This window comes from Stenella coeruleoalba (genome assembly GCF_951394435.1).
Source record: "Stenella coeruleoalba genome assembly, chromosome: 7".
Lineage (NCBI taxonomy): Eukaryota > Metazoa > Chordata > Mammalia > Artiodactyla > Delphinidae > Stenella > Stenella coeruleoalba.
In genome coordinates, this window is record NC_137153.1 from 110,015,103 (window position 1) to 110,032,338 (window position 17,236).

Genomic DNA, 17,236 nt, shown 5'->3' on the forward strand with positions numbered 1-17,236 from the left:
GAAGCCTGTGTGCCTAGAGCCCATGCTCTGCAACAAGAGAAACCACCGCAGAGAGAAGCCAGTGCAGCACAACAAAGAGTGGACCCTGCTCGCCGCAACTAGAGAAAGCCTGCACGCAGCAACAGACTCAATGCAGCCAAAAATAAATTAAAACGAAAACAAAACAAAAAAAACTTAGCTTTAACAACACAGATTTGTCATCTTACAGTTCTGTAGGTCAGAAGTCTGGTGTGGGTCTTGAGGGACTAAGATCAAAGTATTAGTAGGCTGCATTGCTTTCTGAAGGCTCTCGGGAAAACTCCATTTCATTGCCCATTCCTTGTTGGCAGAATTCAGTTCCCTGTGGTTGTAGGACTGAGGTTCCTATCTTCTTGCTGGCTGTCAGCTGAGGGATGTTCCCAGTTTCTAAATAGAGGTCACCCACGTTTCTTGGCTTGTGACCCCATTCTTCCATCATTCCTCTCATGCTCAGAATCTCTCTTGTCTCTTCTTGCATCATTGAATCCCTCAGAGCCATCCTTTTGATTTCCTCTTGCACATTTAAGATTATCCCCACCTGGAAATCCAGGATACACTTGCATCTCAAAGTCCTTAACCTTAATCACATTTGCAGAGTTTTTTTTACCATATAAAATATCTTCACAGGTTCTGGGAATTAGGGTAGACTTCTCTGGAGGGAACATTATTCTGCCTCACACACTGTGGATGTACCACAGTTTAACCATTCACCTACTGAAGGACGTTTTGGTTATTTCCAGTTTTTGGCTATTACAAATAAAGCTGTTGTGAACATTCTTGTTAAAAAAAAAAAGTATAAGTGGATTGCACTCTGTTTCCTTTTGCAATGTACTTTTTTCACTCAACCTCTTATTTCTGAGTTTGATTCATGCTGATCTTATAGAACTGGGTCCTTTGTAGGGGTCCGTGGACATTGCCCCCTGGAGTCCTACCCTATTCCACCGAATGACTGCCCCAAGGAGTCATCCACTGGGGCATCCATTCCCCTGTTGGTGGACATTTAGGCTGCTTCCCACATTCTGCTACTACAAACAGTGCTGCAGTTGACGTCTCTGTGCAGATCTCCATGTGCAAGTCTGAAGCATTTTTCTAGACTGGACATGTAGGAGGGGAATTTCCTGTCTTAGAGTATATGTGTGTGTGTGTGTGTGTGTGTGTGTGTGTGTGTGTGTGTGTGTCAGTGTGTCAGTTTCAACTAGCTCTTTTCTAATTGTTCTCAAATTCTTTTCTTTCCACCAGCAGTGAAGAAAGACTTTCCCACATCCCTGTCAACATTTGGGGTCATTGTTCTTTTTCATTTTTGCCTCCCTGAAAGGTGTGAAATGACATCTGGTAGTTTTAATTTGCATCTTCCTGATCACTTTTGAGGTCCAGCACACACATCCACCCCTGCCTTGCACCTCCTCTTTCTATAGAACTGACTTCTTTTCTCCTGCTGCCAGTATCAGAGGTTGCCGCCTCGACCTGTTTTTAAGCAGTAAGATCTGGGCGGTGCAACCCGACAACTGAAATTTGGTGTCTTGTCTGAAATTACAGGATGTTCCTCAGGCCTCCGTGTTTCCATGGGAACAAGTAACAGTCATCCTTCATGATTAGGAGGTATCCATGGCAACCAAGCCAGCAGCATTTGAATGAAACCATTTTATTTATTTTTTTGCAAACACATGAAGGTTAAAATGCGTTTCTCCGACTATGGCTTCCAAGAATAGGAAGGCAGCCTGGTCTGCCTGGTGAAACAGAGACTCTTGACCTCCTGCTGGAAAGGGGATGCAGGATCAGCTGGTCCTATGACCTAATTTTGTAGACTGGAAGCCCGAGAGGTCATGTGGAGGTCACACAGTGAGTCTGAGCCGAGGGAAGACGCCTGAACCAGTGCTCCGAGGTCTGGAGGAGACTCGGAGGTCGGCCGGTTCGCCCTTCCTGGGGTCTGTCCCTGGGGATGCCACCTTCATCCTGCAAGATGTTAGCAAACTCACTCAACTTCTCTGGGGTCCTGCTAGTACCGGTTCTGTTGCTTAGAGCTCGGTGCGGGGCATGAGCCCAAGCATCCCAGTGTCTGCTTCCTCAAATTAGAAAAGACTTGCTACTAAGTCAAAGGCCAAAGGCAGCTGTGTTTTTAGAGGCAGAGATAGAACTCAGGGGGTCAGCTTTCCGTCTTCTTTGCCTTTGTAAAATAAAGAGCGGTTTTCTTTTTCCATTTCCTTTTTTTTAGGTGGTGGGGAATAGAGACAGTCACTGCTCTTACTTCCTGACTCACTGGATTGATGATAAGTCATGAGCCCGGGGATGGAAAGGGGCTGGCCTGGAGTCACACAGCAGAATCGAGGTTAAGTCGAGTCTCCTGGTCCCAGCCTGGTGTTGCGCCCCCTACCCCATGCTCCAGGCATCCTCTGCCTTCTCTGAGCCCCTCTAAGTGTGGGTTTGGGGGGAACAGTTTCAGCATATACTCTTGCTTCTTACCTGGGGGAACTTTAGAGGAAGTCACTTTTCCCTCTTAGAACCTCAATTTACTCATCTGGAAAATGGAGCTCCCCATAGCTGTCTAAGTTGTGAGGTGGGGATGATATTTGAAGTGTGTCAATGCGGCCAATATTGCCCCTAAGTGGACAAAAAAAATTGATTCTAGGAAGGGGAGGTGAAAAAGTCTCACTCTTTTTCTGTGTAAAGCCTGATATACATCTAGGACAAAAAGATACTTACTGTATATCTATGGTTTTAGAATTTTGTTGAGGGGAAACTAGGAAATGAAAAAGACTCCTTAGGGGGAATGAATAAAAGGTAGAGAAACACTGGTCCGTACCCCGGGGAACCCTGTGGTTATTATTACTAACTTTGTGTTTGTAGCTTGTGTTGGCTGCTGGCTTCTAGGGGGAGCTGTTTGGCATGTAGGCTCAGAAGGGAGCCTGACCGAGCCCAGACTCTGCCCCTGTGGTTCAGTGTGATCCCCAGGCATGTCACAGCTTCCCATCCATATGTAAACGGGGTCCCGCCAGCTCCGTGAGTGGGGCCTGGTTCTCAGGCAGCCAAGATCCCGCCTGGTGGATCCGTGGGGGTCCAGCAGGAAGCAGTTGGCACTTACACGAGGATGATTTGAGGTGTGGGCGGGTGTGGGGAGCCATGAAGAGGAGTGCAGGACCCCAGAGCTACTGGCAGCTGGGGCTGGTCCACCGAGGCTGGTAGGAGGGGAGGGGAGCGTGGCTGCTGGCAGGCGAGAGCGCAGGGGACCTGATGGCAGTCCGTGGTAGTCGGGAGCTTTGGTGGAGAGAGGCAGCTGACCCAGGCGACTCTCCTCCCTCCCCTGATCTCCTGCCAAGGCTCCCCACTGGCCAAACCCCATGGAAGCCGGAGGACCCAGAAGCCGGGTTGGTGGTCTACACCCTGGGGCAGGAGGCGGGGTGGAGAAGGATGGAGAATGGAACTGGGGCTAAGCGGAAGCTGTCCGGAAAGGTGCCTAGATTCCTCTTCCTCTGGTGTGCAGGAGGAAGAGTGGACTCCTACCCCAGCCATCCTGCCCTGCAGCCCCCCTGCTGGGTTTCTGCCTTCTGATGCAGATAGGGTGTAGCCTGGGCTTTTTTTTTTTTTTTAATCTTGAGTTTATTTGAGCAAAAATCAATTTGCATTGTGCAGTGCCAAACTGGAAGTGGTTAGAGACGCTCCCCAGGGTGTCTGAATTGAAGTTTACGGCTGCTTTGGGAGCACCCACGAGGGTCTTTGCTATTTATCTACTGGGTTAGGAGCTAGTGGATAAGTTCCTTTCCTCTAGTCTCAGCTTCCTCATCTATAAAATGGTGGTTGGACCACACAGCCTCTGAGCGCCTCTTGCTCAGACCCAGCAGGCAATGGCTGTGATCTGTACAGGCTGAGGGAACATCAGTCTTTTTTATTTTTTAAAAATTATTTATTTATTATTTTTGGCTGTGTTGGGTCTTCGTTTCTGTGCGAGGGCTTTCTCTAGTTGCGCGAGCGGGGGCCTCTCACTGTCGCGGCCTCTCTTGTTGCAGAGCACAGGCTCCAGACGCGCAGGCTCAGTAGTTGTGGTGCAAGGGCTTAGTTGCTCCGCGGCATGTGGGATCTTCCCAGACCAGGGCTCGAACCCATGTCCGCTGCACTGGCAGGCGGATTCTCAACCACTGCGCCACCAGGGAAGCCCTGGAACATCAGTCTTTTTTTTTTTTTTTTTTGGTGGTACGCGGGCCTCTCACTGTTGTGGCCTTTCCCGTTGCGGAGCACAGGCTCCGGACGCGTAGGCTCCGGACGCGCAGGCTCAGCGGCCATGGCTCACGGGCCCAGCTGCTCCGCGGCATGTGGGATCTTCCCGGACCGGGGCACGAACCCGTGTCCCTGCATTGGCAGGCGGACTCTCAACCACTGCACCACCAGGGAAGCCCGGAACATCAGTCTTGATCTTAGAGAAGAAGCAGCCTCGCTGGGCTCCTTGTGTCCTGCCAGGTGCCTCTGTGTGTCTCTTGCCTAGAGGTGTGAGGGCACACCTGCCCAGGAAGGGGCAGTGAAGCTGTGGCCAGGTGTGTGTGTGTGTCAGGGAGACGGGGTAGTTCCTGAGAGGCTTCTGGAGGCTGAGGGCAGTGTCGCACACATGGCTGGGACACAGTGGTTAGTTATGGAGGACCCCCAGGTGGAGGTGACGGGGGATACTGGGGGTGGGGGCGAGATGAAGGCAGACTGGGGGTGCAGGAAGAGATTTCCTGGGGAAATCTCCAAAAAGAGTGGGTCTTCCCTATTGTGTGACTAGCAGACACCGTAGAGGGGGAGCGGAGTGAGGAAGGTTCTAAGTAGGAAGCGCCACGAGGGAAGCAGAGAGGCGCTAAGACAGGGCAGTCACTGGGCTGAAGAGGAAGCTTTTCTGGAAGGGGTGGCCCCAGGGCTGCCTGGTAGGCCTGAACCCATCCCCTCCGGTGGCCCACTTCCTCCAGTCCCAAAGTGGCTCTGCCTGCTTGCCCACCGGCCAGGGCTCGGCACTGGCCTGCCCTAGTGGGATGAGGGGCTCAGCTCTGTCCTTCCACACTTATGAGGACCCCTGTGCAAGCCGGCTGCACGGAGAGAATGGACCGGAAATTGTAGCGCGGCCCCCCAGTAGCCCGATCTGCCTTCTGGGAAAACCTGCTCCTCGTCTGTCCTGTGTGTGTGCACGTGTCCACACATCCACTCGTGCACGTGTATCTGGGGATGGATCCGAGTGGGTGCGCATTCGAGTGTCTACATGGAGGCAAGCGTGTGTGTGTGTTCTGGGTGTGCGCCTCTGACTCTGCACCCTAGTGTGTTCGCAGGTACCAGGGAAATCTCCACCCCGTCCTTTTTCCCGTAGGTCTTTCCCAAGCACCCGACACACACCAGCCTCCGTGCAGGGCGCTGGGGGTGTGGAGATGCAGCCGGCTTAGGCGTGGGCATTAGGAGTTCCACCGTCAAGCAGAGGACACACACACACACACACACACACACACACACACACACACACACACACACACACACACACACACACACACACACACACACACACACACACACACACACACACACACACACACACACACACACACACACACAGTGCAAACTGAGAGCGTAGATAGGCTACTCCACCGTCAAGCAGAGGACACCCGCGCGCGCGCGCACACACTCTGCAGAATGAGAGCGTAGCTAGGCTACCCTGGCCTGGCCTTTGCTACAGGAGCCCTGAGGGGCTGAGAGCTGGGGGCGGAGGAGGTAACCAAGGGTTTCCTCCAGGGCGTGCTGGATGGGTCAGGCTGGGACCAGCAGGAAGGGGGGCCTCTGTGGGAGCCACAGCCCAAGCACTAGAAAAGAGGCAGCCAGTGCCGAGCCCGGCGTCAGGGAGCCGGGGGAAAGCGGCCAGCGGACTGACCTGGCTGTTTAAGTGGGCGTGCTCAGGCCGGGGCTAAGAGTTTAGAATGAGCGGTCGCCATTTAAAAATCAGAATATTTCATATTAAACGCCCCCCCACCCCAGATTTCCAGGTCCTCCTGAACCGCGGGAAGCTTTGGCTGCACTGAGCCCCCCGTTGCTATGCTGAAATAATCGGCTGGAGCCGAGCAGCTAGCCGCTGCTCCCCTTTCCTCCATTACCTGCCTGGCCCTTGCACTGTTCTCAAGTTTAAAGCCTCAGGGAGAGACAGTTCCAACTGGAAGCTAGAAATCATAGAGTCTCGTGTTTGAAGGGACTGCTTGTATACCTCCAGTAACGGGGAGCTCATTGTCACACATCACAAGATGTGCGCCTTGAAGTGCGGGTTTTAGGAGACCTTTTTTTAAAAAAAAGTTGTAAATATATACGAAATATATACATGAAATTTACCATTTTAATCATTTTTAAGTGTACAACTCAGTGGTATTATGTACATTTACAAAGTTGTGCGACTATCACCGCTGTCCATTTCTAAATCTTTCCCATCACTCCAAATAGAAACCCTGTACAATCAAGCAGTAACTCCCCAAGCTCCCCTGTCCCCAGCCCCGGTAACCTTTCTGTCTCTATGAATTTGCCTGTTCTGGGTATTTCGTACAAGTGGAATTATACAATATTCGTCCTTTTGTGTCTGGCTTTTGTCACTCAGCATGTTTTCAAGGTTCATCCAGATTGCAGCATGTATCAGAACTTTCATTCTTTTAATGATGGAATTACCTTCCATTGTATGCGGCTACCACACTGTGTTTATCCATTCATCTTGTTGATGGGCACTTGGGTTGCTTCTACCTTTTCGGCTATTTTGAATAATGTTGCCATGGACATTTGCATACAAGTATTTCTCTGTGTCCCTGTTTTCAGTTCTTTGGGGTATAGGAGTGGAATTGCTGCGTCATGTGGCCACTCTGTCTTTAACTTTTTGGGGAACCGCTATCTGTTTTCCACAATGGTTGGACCATTTTATGGGGACCAGTTGTGTGTCGTCCTGGCCTGGACGGGAATGACAGGAGGGCCTGACTGGGTGGCTTAGATTGTCCACGCTCACCCTCTCTCTCCCTCTGTTGACAGAGTCGCCCCAAGAAAGGCCGGGCTCCCGGCGCAGCCTGCCGGGCAGCCTCTCAGAGAAGAGCCCCAGCATGGAGGCTTCAGCTGCTACGCCGTTCCGGGTCACGGTAACTATCTCTGCGTCACCATCGCCACCTGGCCTGGGGTGCTGCTCTGCGACCCCGCGGCCCCCATTCCTGGAGCCTCACGGACCGGGAGAGCATCCAGCCTCCCTTGTTCTAGGTATCCGATCGCTCAGCTGCTCCCCTCTCTGTGGCTCAGCCCCATCCCAGGGGGCCACGTGGGGGCCCCTTCTTGCGAGGGAGGGGCCAGACAGAGGACAGACAGCTCTGCAGGCCATGGGGCCCAGAGCTGAGCTGGCCTGGGAAGAAAGAGGCTAGTGTTAGGTCGGATAAACGCACCCTCACGTGTGCGCACACATGCCACGCTTCCTTGGAATGCACCCTTTTTGTTTCCACATTTTAATGTCTCTCATATTACAGCCCGTGGTGTGTCATAATTTAATTGCTGTGTCTTCTTTCTTGGTGGCACATAAAATAATGCTGTATCTTACAACTGATGATGTCTTAGAACCAGCAAAGGACAGTATATATATCTTAGCTACTGATTATTAGTAGTCCCACCAGCACACATTCTTTTATTTCAAACCTAAATGACTTAATGGAAACAGAATCCAGTGAGCCTTAATATCTGACTCTCTGTGTCCCCCTGTGTCCCCACCATCCTTCCACGCACCTGCAGTTCTACGTCCCTTTACTGCCCCCATGTGCATGTTACCATGTGCCCCTCTGTCCATGCTCTGCCAGCTGCTGGAGAAGTGGACATGTTCCCTTCCCCTGGGAGCTCACAGTCTGTAGGGGAGGGGGCTATTTGATCATTCGTTCATCCATTCATTCATTCAACCATTTTTTATGGCGTGCCTGCTGTGTGCCAGGTACCTTTCTTTGCACTGGGTCTAAGTGGGAGGAGCTGGCCAAGAGAGTACCAGGTGGATGAAGCCCTTGACCTTATGGGCTGACGTTCTTGTGTTGGAGTTATGTGCCGTGAAAGAGAAAAGTAGACTGATAGGGAAAACCAGGAGAGCTTCCTTGCGGTGGTGTGGTTGAGAAGTGATAGTTGAGCTGGAGTCCAAGGGATAAAGAGCTAGCCCTCTGGGGCTCCGGGGAAAGAAGGGTTTTTCTGGTTTTTTTTTTTTTGTGGTATTTAGGCCTCTCACTGCTGTGGCCTCTCCCACTGCGGAGCACAGGCTCCGGACGCGCAGGCTCAGCGGCCATGGCTCACGGGCCCAGCCGCTCCGCGGCATGTGGGATCTTCCCGGACCGGGGCACGAACCCGTGTCCCCTGCATCGGCAGGCGGACTCCCAACCACTGCGCCACCTGGGAAGCCCGGAAAGAAGGTTTTGATGGAGGGAATAGAGGGGGCACAGGCTTGGCTGTTGCCATACAGTGTGATATGGGGGTTCCAGGTGAGGTGAGAGTGGGCTGGGAAAGGTGCTCCCTGGGAACACCTTTGAGCTGGGTCTTGAAGGGTCCCTTAGGAATTGGGCAGGCAGCGACAGAGAGGGAGTTCCAGGTAAGGGGAACAGCAGTTGCAAAAACATGAAGGCTGGCATGGAAGCACACTAGAAATTGATGTGTGTGGAATGGTGACAAGCTTGGTGGGACTGGACATGAGGGGTCTGGAGGTCAGGGTAGGAGGTGAGCCTGGGAAGATGGGCCAGGTCCGGGTCAGGTGGCGCCTCCAGTCCTCAGCTAAGGGGACGGGGCTTTCCCCAGGGCCACTGATTCTCCTGCTTTTTGTGTGTCATCAAAATGCTCTCAAAATAAGAACCTTGGGTCCCCTCAAGATTTCAGTGCAGTGGGCCAGGGGCAGAGCCTGGGTATCTGCATTTTTAACAAGCTCATGAAAGAGGTAGTCCTGAGCCCTAGGCTCTGGGTCAGGTCAGCCTCCAGGCAGTGAGAAGGAGAAGGACACCTGTGCTGAGGAAGGATTCCTGATCACCTCCCTGGGTGAGACCAAGGCCCTTGGGAGATGGTCTCCAGCTGTGGGGAGGATCAGGAGGCTGGCACCTGAGACACCCTGATCGAATCAGCTGGCGCAGAGGCCAAGTCCTGCCCTTCCTGGACCCCCAGGGCCACAGGCACCAGGGCTGAGCCTTCAGGATGCCTTAGGGAACGATGACTAATCATAGTGTAGCCCCCTGTACTATGTTCACGGTCTTGCCTATTCGATCTCTTTTAAACCTTGAGACAACCCTGAAACTGATACTTTTATCACCCCATTTTACAGATGAGAAAACTGAGGCCCAGGGAGGTGATGTCCCTCACCCGAGCTCCAAGTGCTCATAATGGTGGAGCCAAGATTTGGACTCAGGTCTCCCTGACCTGAGCGTGTTGCACCCCCAGCGCAGGAGCATGCTGCACCCCTCTGGCTGGACTGGAACCAGAGGAGGGGGACCCTTCCCCCACACCCTCCCAGAACCCCCTCAGCATCACTTTTTACCTGCTTCCCTTTCTTTTGCTGCTCTAATAGGTGTACCATCACACCTCGAGGTTGCTATAATTTGCAGTTCTTTAATTGTCAGCTAGGCTTGGCTTTTTTTCTGTAGTGTCTGTCGTCTTCACTATGTTTCCTGGTATGGAAACCACCTGTGGCTCAGAGCCAGAGCCAGAGCCAGCCTTCTGAGCCACCAGGCCCCCGACTCACAGTCCCGTGAGATTAGGGTCTGCAGGATGGAAAGTGTGTTCAGCCGTCATTTTACCCACTTCTCACAGCAACCCTGAGGGAGGTACCATTAGTGTCTACCAGTCACAGATGAGGGAACTGAGGCTCAGAGAGGTGAAGTTATTTGCCTGGTGTCACACAGCTCTTGAGTGACAGAGCCTGGCATGGACACTAGGATGGCCGGACATTTATTTTTTGTGTCCTTTTGCTCGGCACCTTGTCCTTTTGTGTGTGCGGCAGTTAAGGAAAGGGGCGTGAGTCGAATTTCTATCCTGGGCCGGTGCTCAGAGCTGGGGGGGGACTAGAGAGCTCAGAGGTGGGGATCTGGGTTCAAATCCCGGCTCTTGCATGACCTGTGTGACCTCATTAGTCACTCAACCTGTCTGAGCCATGTGTGCTCACCAGTAAAGGGCAGGGAATGACTGCCCTTCCTTGAAGGACTTGGTGGACCTTTGTGTGTACACACCAGCCCAGGTCTGACCCATGGTAGATGCTTACCCCATGAAATCCACCATTATCATCTGAATTGCATTTCCTCTTTTGGCTCCAGGACAGTAAAGATCTGGGGAGGGTCGGGGTGGAGGGCGAGGACCGGGTGCTTGGGGGAAGGTCAGATGTGCGCCTGACCTGTGCCTTAGGGACAGGCTTGACACGGACCCTGTGCAGGACCAGGAGCACACCCTCTCCCCTGCCGCCTGAACTTGCACTTGCCCCCGTGTGCTCCTACGAGCCAGATCCTCACGCGCTCGCTGACTGCTGCTCTGTGTACCCCCTGAAGGAACGCAGGGAACATGGTTTTGCCTGGAGGAGGCAGGGGAGATGTCACAGGATGTACTTGAATAACTGTCGTCTTCGCCTCCATTTCAAACCAGGGTGATGAGATGTCACCACCTCTTACAGCGGTGCCCCTTGGCAGTGATGTAGTTTAATGGAGAATCCCCGTCGGGGTCTGTAGGACTCACTCTATCCACCTCCTTCATGCAGACTGAGGCCCAGGAGGGGCCAGACTTGACCAGGTCGCCACTCAGCTGGGAGGGCTTCTGAGTCTGGGCTGTTTGCACCCTCACGTGCGGCCTTTACCCCTTTTGTGAGTCAGCCTGGGACCGCAGTCACCCCACAGGGCATCGGGCTCAGTGCTGCTCCCACCTCTGCCTCTTGGAGACCATGGGACCCTGGGAGAGCCTCAGTTTACCCTTCTGTAAAAGGGGGGCAGTGACTTCGAGTTTTGAGCATACAGTAGGCGCTTAAACACTTTGATGCGGTTTAAGGGAATGAGCCATAAAGTCCACAGACCTGGGGCTGAGCCTCATGCCAGCTTTGTGACCTGGACAAGATATGGAAACTTTTGCCTACCTGGCACAACTTCCTTCTACCTACAGGTGGAGTTGGGGGTGGGGGAGTGGTTCCTCGGGGCCACTGGGTGCTAGCAGGCCTAGTGGGTGCACCCTGAAAGCTGTGGGGGGCCCTGGATGAGGGCAGGATGGGGAAGGAGCTGAGAGCAGGCGACCAAGGGGACCTTCCGCCCATCTCCGGCCTTCAGCTCTTGGGCTCCAAAGAGATGGCGAGGCTGAGATTCGAACCCATGTCTGTCTTCTCTGCAGCCAGCAGGGAATCCTGGAAGCGAGAGAGGGTCAGAGGTAGGGGAGGCAGGCAGGCAGCGAGCTGGGGGCCTGGATCTGCACAAACTGTCAGGCTGGGTCCAGGGGCTCTGCATGGACCCATCCCTCTTCTTGAAGCCCAGGAACCCTTAGCAGCAGCAGGCTGCCCCCTCTCACCTGCCACCCCGTGTTCGAGGAATTCACAGTCTGATTTGGGAGTTGAGGAGATGGTGACTGTTACCGGTACCCTCAGCCCGCCGCCCTCCCCAGACCCAACCTCCCCTGGTGTGGGCTTCCTCCCTCCTTCCTCTGCTCCTGGCCCCTCCCATCGACCTTGAGGAGAGCTGTCAGGGTCTGGGTGTGGGAGGTGGCAGAGGCTCTGGGAAACTTGACAGCCAATTGATTCTTCCTCAGGAAGTTGAAAGTGAAGAGTTGTGTTTGAAGGTTTAGCTGAAATTAGGTCTCAGGGCTATTTTTTGCGAGTTGGAGAAGGAGAAGTGTCAGGGAGGGGAAGGCCCAGGGGGCTGGTGGATGCTGCAGATAAACTCAGTACCAGTTGATTGCAGATGCTTCTAGAAGCGGGTCTCAGTTCCTTTCAACCACCCACTTTTACTGGATGCTCAATTGTGTGCACCCTAGGTGGTCCTGAAGCTGTGACGGAGGTGTGCCTGGGGTGCTGTGAGAACCCAGAACAAGGGACAGTTACCTCTCACTGGTGAGGGTAGGGAAAAATTCCTAGAGGAGGATCTTTGGGGCTGGGCTTTGAGGGATGTGTAGGAGTTTGTCAGGAACAAAGGGAGAAGAGTATTCCAGTTAGAGTGGGATCTAACAAAATAGGAACAAGCCAATGGCCCTGTGTGATTAGATATGATGTTGAATGAGTTGAAGACATGATGGAGAGGAGGCTAGACAGAAAAGTGAGTGGGTGAGGCCTTTGGGCTTTCCGCTACAGGACATAGGAGTCAGAGGGGATGATGAGTGAGAGTGGAGTGGGCAGGAGATCTCTGGGATGTGGACCATAGGTTTCCCCAGCTGCTCACCCCTCTTCCTGCTCCTGTGGCTTCCCCAAACCCTCCCCACATTTCAGCTGTCTTTCTTTCTCTCTCACATACACAGAAACAGGTACATGACCACAACAATGCAGGACTGTGGGTGACCGCCTCAACACCACTGTGGAAAGGCTGTTGGAAATTAACTGGTCTAAACCTTCCTTCTCCAGAGGAGGGACTGAGGCTCAGAGAGGGCAGGGTCCTTTCCCAAGGTCACACAGCATGTCCGGAGCAGGGCCTGGAATTGAGCCCAGGTCTCTCCATTGCTGTCCTGTGCTCCTTATGCCTTGCTCCCTCCTGCCCTCATTTCCCTGCAGCTGAGTCCTTCTCCCCACCCCCATCATGCTTCCTGGGAGGAGGGGACTGAAGGGAATGGACATGTGTGGGTCCAACTACCCACAGAGGCCCCTGATATCTCATCAGCACACTGCCACCTCCTGGTCTGCCTCTCTGCCCCCATTAGTAGCCCTTGTCGGCTAAGGGGACTCCTGTTGGGCATGGGGATGGTGGACAGAAAAGCTGGTCAGACTTCCAGATCACATGAGCCTGCTCTGTCACTGCACAGATGGGGAAACTGAGGCCCAGAGAAGGTAGGTTTGCCTGGAATACCTGCTGGGCCTCCCTCTACCACTCCAGGCTTCTACTGCCCATCCCAAATGCACATTTACATGGGACACATCTATGTCTGTGGCCCACAGACTGGTGGAGAGATGTCAGTCGTGCAGTGTGGCAGACTGGCAGGCAGGAGTGCTGGACCTCAGATTGGGTGCCCTGCTGGACCCAAGATTGGATGCCCCAGTTTCCTCCTCGTAGTACCAGGAATTTGCCTGTGAGGCCGATGTCCCTTGCTCTGTTGAGTCTCCTGAGCCGGAGTCTCCTGGCCCAGTGTCTGGCCATTTTTCTGCAGATGAGAGGGCTGGTGGGGAGAGCTTGCCCCGGACCCTCAGCCCTCCTCCTCCCCTGCCTTTCGTGGAGCCTAATTGTTATTAAACTGTTTAAACCCAAAAGGCAAATTACTATCATTTTGGTCTGTGTCCATTTGGTCTGTGTCTGCCTTCTGTGGGGAGAGGCCCCCTTTCCTGCAGCAGGAAAGTAGGAGATGGGAACATGGTCGCAGACAACCCAGGGTGGTCAGGGCTGGCCAGAACGGTCTGCAGGGCGGGAGCATGGGGCCAGGGGCTATTTGGCACCTCCTGAGTTGAGGCCAGGCCAGCATCTGAGGCCTGGGACTGAGGGCAGGCTGTGGTATTTGGTAGGGTTGGGAGGCTGCCTGCCCCATTAATAAACATGAAGGTGGTTTCATCAGCTTAGTTTTACAGATTAGGAAAGCAAGACTCAGGGAGAAGGAACTGGCCCAGGGTCCCCCAGCCGGTGAGCGGCAGAGGTGGAAGTCAAGCTCTGGTCTACGAGTCCTATTGTGGGTGTGAACTAACTTACTTTCCTCCCTCGCTTCTCTGCCTGCCTTTTTTCTTTCTTTTAGTACATTTTTAATCAGCACCAACTATGTTTCGGGGCCTGTGTGGGACACTGACACAAATAGCATTAAAACGTAGGTTCTACCTGCAAAAATACGGCGGGTTTAGCTGGGCCTTGACAAAGTCATTTCCAGGCAGGTAAGGGGAAAGCACAGGCAGCCAGGACAGCCCCTGTGAAGGCCAGGAGATGGGAAACGGCATGAGTGACAGGAGACCCATGGCAGCATGTAGAGCCAACAGGATCGGAGCCTGAATTAGCAGGGGTATGGAGTCCCCAGAGAGGGAGCTGAGGGTGGGCCAGAGCTGGCCGGAGCAGAACTGGAGTGCAGTGTGTCCTTCAGAGCAGCATACCTGACCCGGCTGGGAGAGTCTGGAGCTCCTTAAGTGGGCAGAGACCAGGACCAGGGTGGGGGATGAGGGATGGAGAGCAAGCGAACTGCTTTTCTCAAGCAGGTTGTCGGGACCCCGTCCCCGCCCTCAACGTCTGAGCTTAGAATGTCTTTGTAGGTGTCCGTGAGGGCGGTGGTGGAGGGAGGAACCAATTCAAGGAGACCTGGAATCTCCTGCCTCGTTTCGGGAGATGCCAGCTTGGCTCGAGCAGCTTGGGTGGGAGGATGGAGGGGGGAGCAAGGACAGCCTCTGCACCCTCAACCACCCGTCTCTGCCCCCCGTGTCCTGCAGAGGTACCTCTAGGACACCCCTATAAGGCCCTGCACTCAAGCCTGTTGGGCGGCAAGGAGTTGGATAAACTAGTCCCCACTAAGGTGTCAGTGGCTGACTCCCTGATCCCTGTGTCATAGGTTCCTTGCACGAAAGGAACCTTATCCGTTGGAAGTTGGAGTCACGGTGGAATGTCAGGCTCTGTGACTGGCAGGTGGGATACTGTTTGGGGGTCTTTCTTCCTCTTTTCACACCTCCCTGGGTCCTGGGGATACAGTACTGGCTCTTCTCATAGGTCTACCTGGGATGGGGCAGGATTTGAATCTTAGCCCCATGGCTCCCCTCTGTGGGATCCCTCAGGCAAGGTCCTCAACTCTGAGCCTCTCTTTTTCCCATCTGTAAATGGGCACAGGAGTCCCTCGCTCACAGGGCGGCTGTGAGGGCTCAGTGCCTGGCATTCAGCCAGTGTTCACGCCCTGCCCCTCTTTCTGGTGGACAGGGCTCACCCTACCCCACCCTTTCCCCAGAGCCTCGGGTCCTCCCTACCGCACCCCTCCTCCTGCTGCCCCAAATGACATTGCCCCTGACAGAGCTTCTAGGGCTTGGCTCTGATACCAGAAGGCCTAGAGGGGGTGAAGGGATCCCTAAGAGACCAGAGACCAAGTTCCCAGGTGGTGAGTACAGATGGAGGTTGGAGGTGTCCGTGCAGGGTGGTTTCTGCCCAGGTGGGGGCAGCAGAGGGCAGCAAGTGACTGCCTGGGCGGCAGCTCCCAGAGGAGAGTGGAGATCCCAGGGGTTTGTGTGCCCCCCACCCCGACCTTGGGGCCATGGGGGTCCAGCTACACAGGCTGCAGAGCCCACTGCCGGGTAGAGGGAACAGCTCACATCAGGAGCGCCTGTAGGCCGCTGGGCCTGGCACTGTTGGCTGAGCTGACTGGGCCGGGTTGACCAGGGAGCTGGGGGACCTCTGAAAGGGGACCCTCATCAGGGACATGGAGGGGGGCAAGATCTGGAGCCGAGGCAGCCTTCCAGCAGGAGGAAGGGGGTTGAGGGGCCCAGTGTGTAGGCTGGCACTGTCTCTGCACCGCGGTCGCCAGGCTGGACCAATAGACCCTCCATCACGGTTGTCCTCTGACGAAGTCTGGCTGACCTGGGTTCGAATCCAGGCTCTGCCAGCTCCTTGCTGTCTGCATGAGGGCACAAGGAGGCAGGGGTGGGGCAGTCATAAAACCTGTTTTACACAGTCCGCTGGGTCAGGCCCTCTCCTGAGCCCTCACTGGGTAGCATCTCATGATACCATGAGGCAGATAACACAAATCCCACTTTGTTAAAAGTGAAAAAACCAAGGCAGACGGAGAGTGAAGAACTTGCTGAAGCTCACTCAGCTCGAGAGCCTAGATAGTGAAGGTCTCACAGAGCCTGGCCCACAACACGCAGCTCAGTCTCTGCCGGCCAGTGTTGTTATTCTTTCCATTTTATAGATGAGAACACTGAGGCCCTGAGAGGGGAGGTTGTTCCAGGCCACACAGCCAATCGGGGACAGAGCTGGCACTCCGCCTCATCTTGTTCTGCCCCTGCCTTCAGCTGGCCTGGCCCTCACAGGTCAGAAGCTGCCTGTGCAGGGCAGACACCCTGCGTGGGAGGGACCTGCTCCCCTCTTCCCACCCCACCCTGTGTGGCCCCTGTAGGCCTTCCCCTCTCCTAGGGGACCCAGGAAACTGGGTGTGAGGGGCAGGGCTCAGAGGCCTTTGTTCCCACCCCACCCCCATATGAAAATGCAGTGATAGCCTCTATCACATCCAGTGGCATTTGGGTTGGGTCGCAGACATAATTACATCCGAATCTTCGGGTGGGAATTGTTTCCAAAGCCAGGAGGCCCTCTTTGGAGGCGGCAGCAATGGCATCTGTTTCTGACACAAGGCCCTGCGTGGGGATGAGTAACTTTTCCCATGGAATTGCTTAAAGACCATCTAAAATGAGCCATGATTGTTACTGCCCCGCTCCGGTGCCTTCGATGGCTGCCAGGGAGTGGAATCCAGCTCCCCTGCTGGCATCGAGGCCCCCAGGCCTGTCCCGGCATCCGTATAGGCTGGTCCTTCTGCCCACACTTCCTCCCCATTTCCGTTCCTCGAGAGCTCCTTCCCTCCCCTGTGCTCCGCCACAGACGCCTGCAGACTTCCCCTCCCCACAGGCTCCAGAACTTAGACGCTGTGACTTAACCGGACGTGGTGACTTTCTCAAGGTGACTGTTTCTGATTTCTCTGAGCCCCAGGCACTGGGGCAGGGCCTCACCTGTCGCAGGCACCCGAGGGGTTTGTGGGGTGAAGGTATGTGAGAGACGCAGGGAGTGAATACATCCAGTGAGTGAGGGCGGGGTGAGGAGAGGCGGTGTGTTTCCACCTCCTTCCTCTTGAGAGCCCACTGCATCTCTGAGGCGGAGTGGGCACCCCCGTGGGAGGAGGTCAGCACAAGTCACCCAGACCACCGCTGTCTTGCCTTGAAATTGACCTTGCCTCCACCCCATGATCCCTCAGGGGCAGGACGCCCAGGTGAGCCTGGCTTGCAGACGGTAAATCAACCCAGGAGGAGAAATAGCCTATAAAATCCTCTCCCCAAACGGTGCGTTTTGTATCCTGCAGTGAAAAGGGCTTTTAAGAGCACTGCTCACTCAGGTGGATTTATGGAGCTGCCGCCCACCTCTCCCCTCTCCCT

The 17,236-nt window shown here is 54.4% G+C and overlaps 1 protein-coding gene across 9 annotated transcripts in view; it reads left to right on the forward strand.

Moving 5' to 3' along the window:
* The window catches only part of DAB2IP (DAB2 interacting protein), a 194,296-nt gene that overhangs the window by 84,105 nt on the left and 92,955 nt on the right, over window positions 1–17,236 (forward strand). For all 9 annotated transcript variants that reach the window (XR_013829142.1, XM_079927250.1, XM_079927247.1 and 6 more), the window contains exon 2: window positions 7,021–7,124. Coding sequence is in view for 8 of the 9 variants with exons in the window: in XM_079927250.1 (XP_079783376.1) it covers window positions 7,021–7,124 (104 nt within the window). In the remaining variant the exon portion in view is untranslated. The remainder of the gene's footprint in view (window positions 1–7,020; window positions 7,125–17,236) is intronic.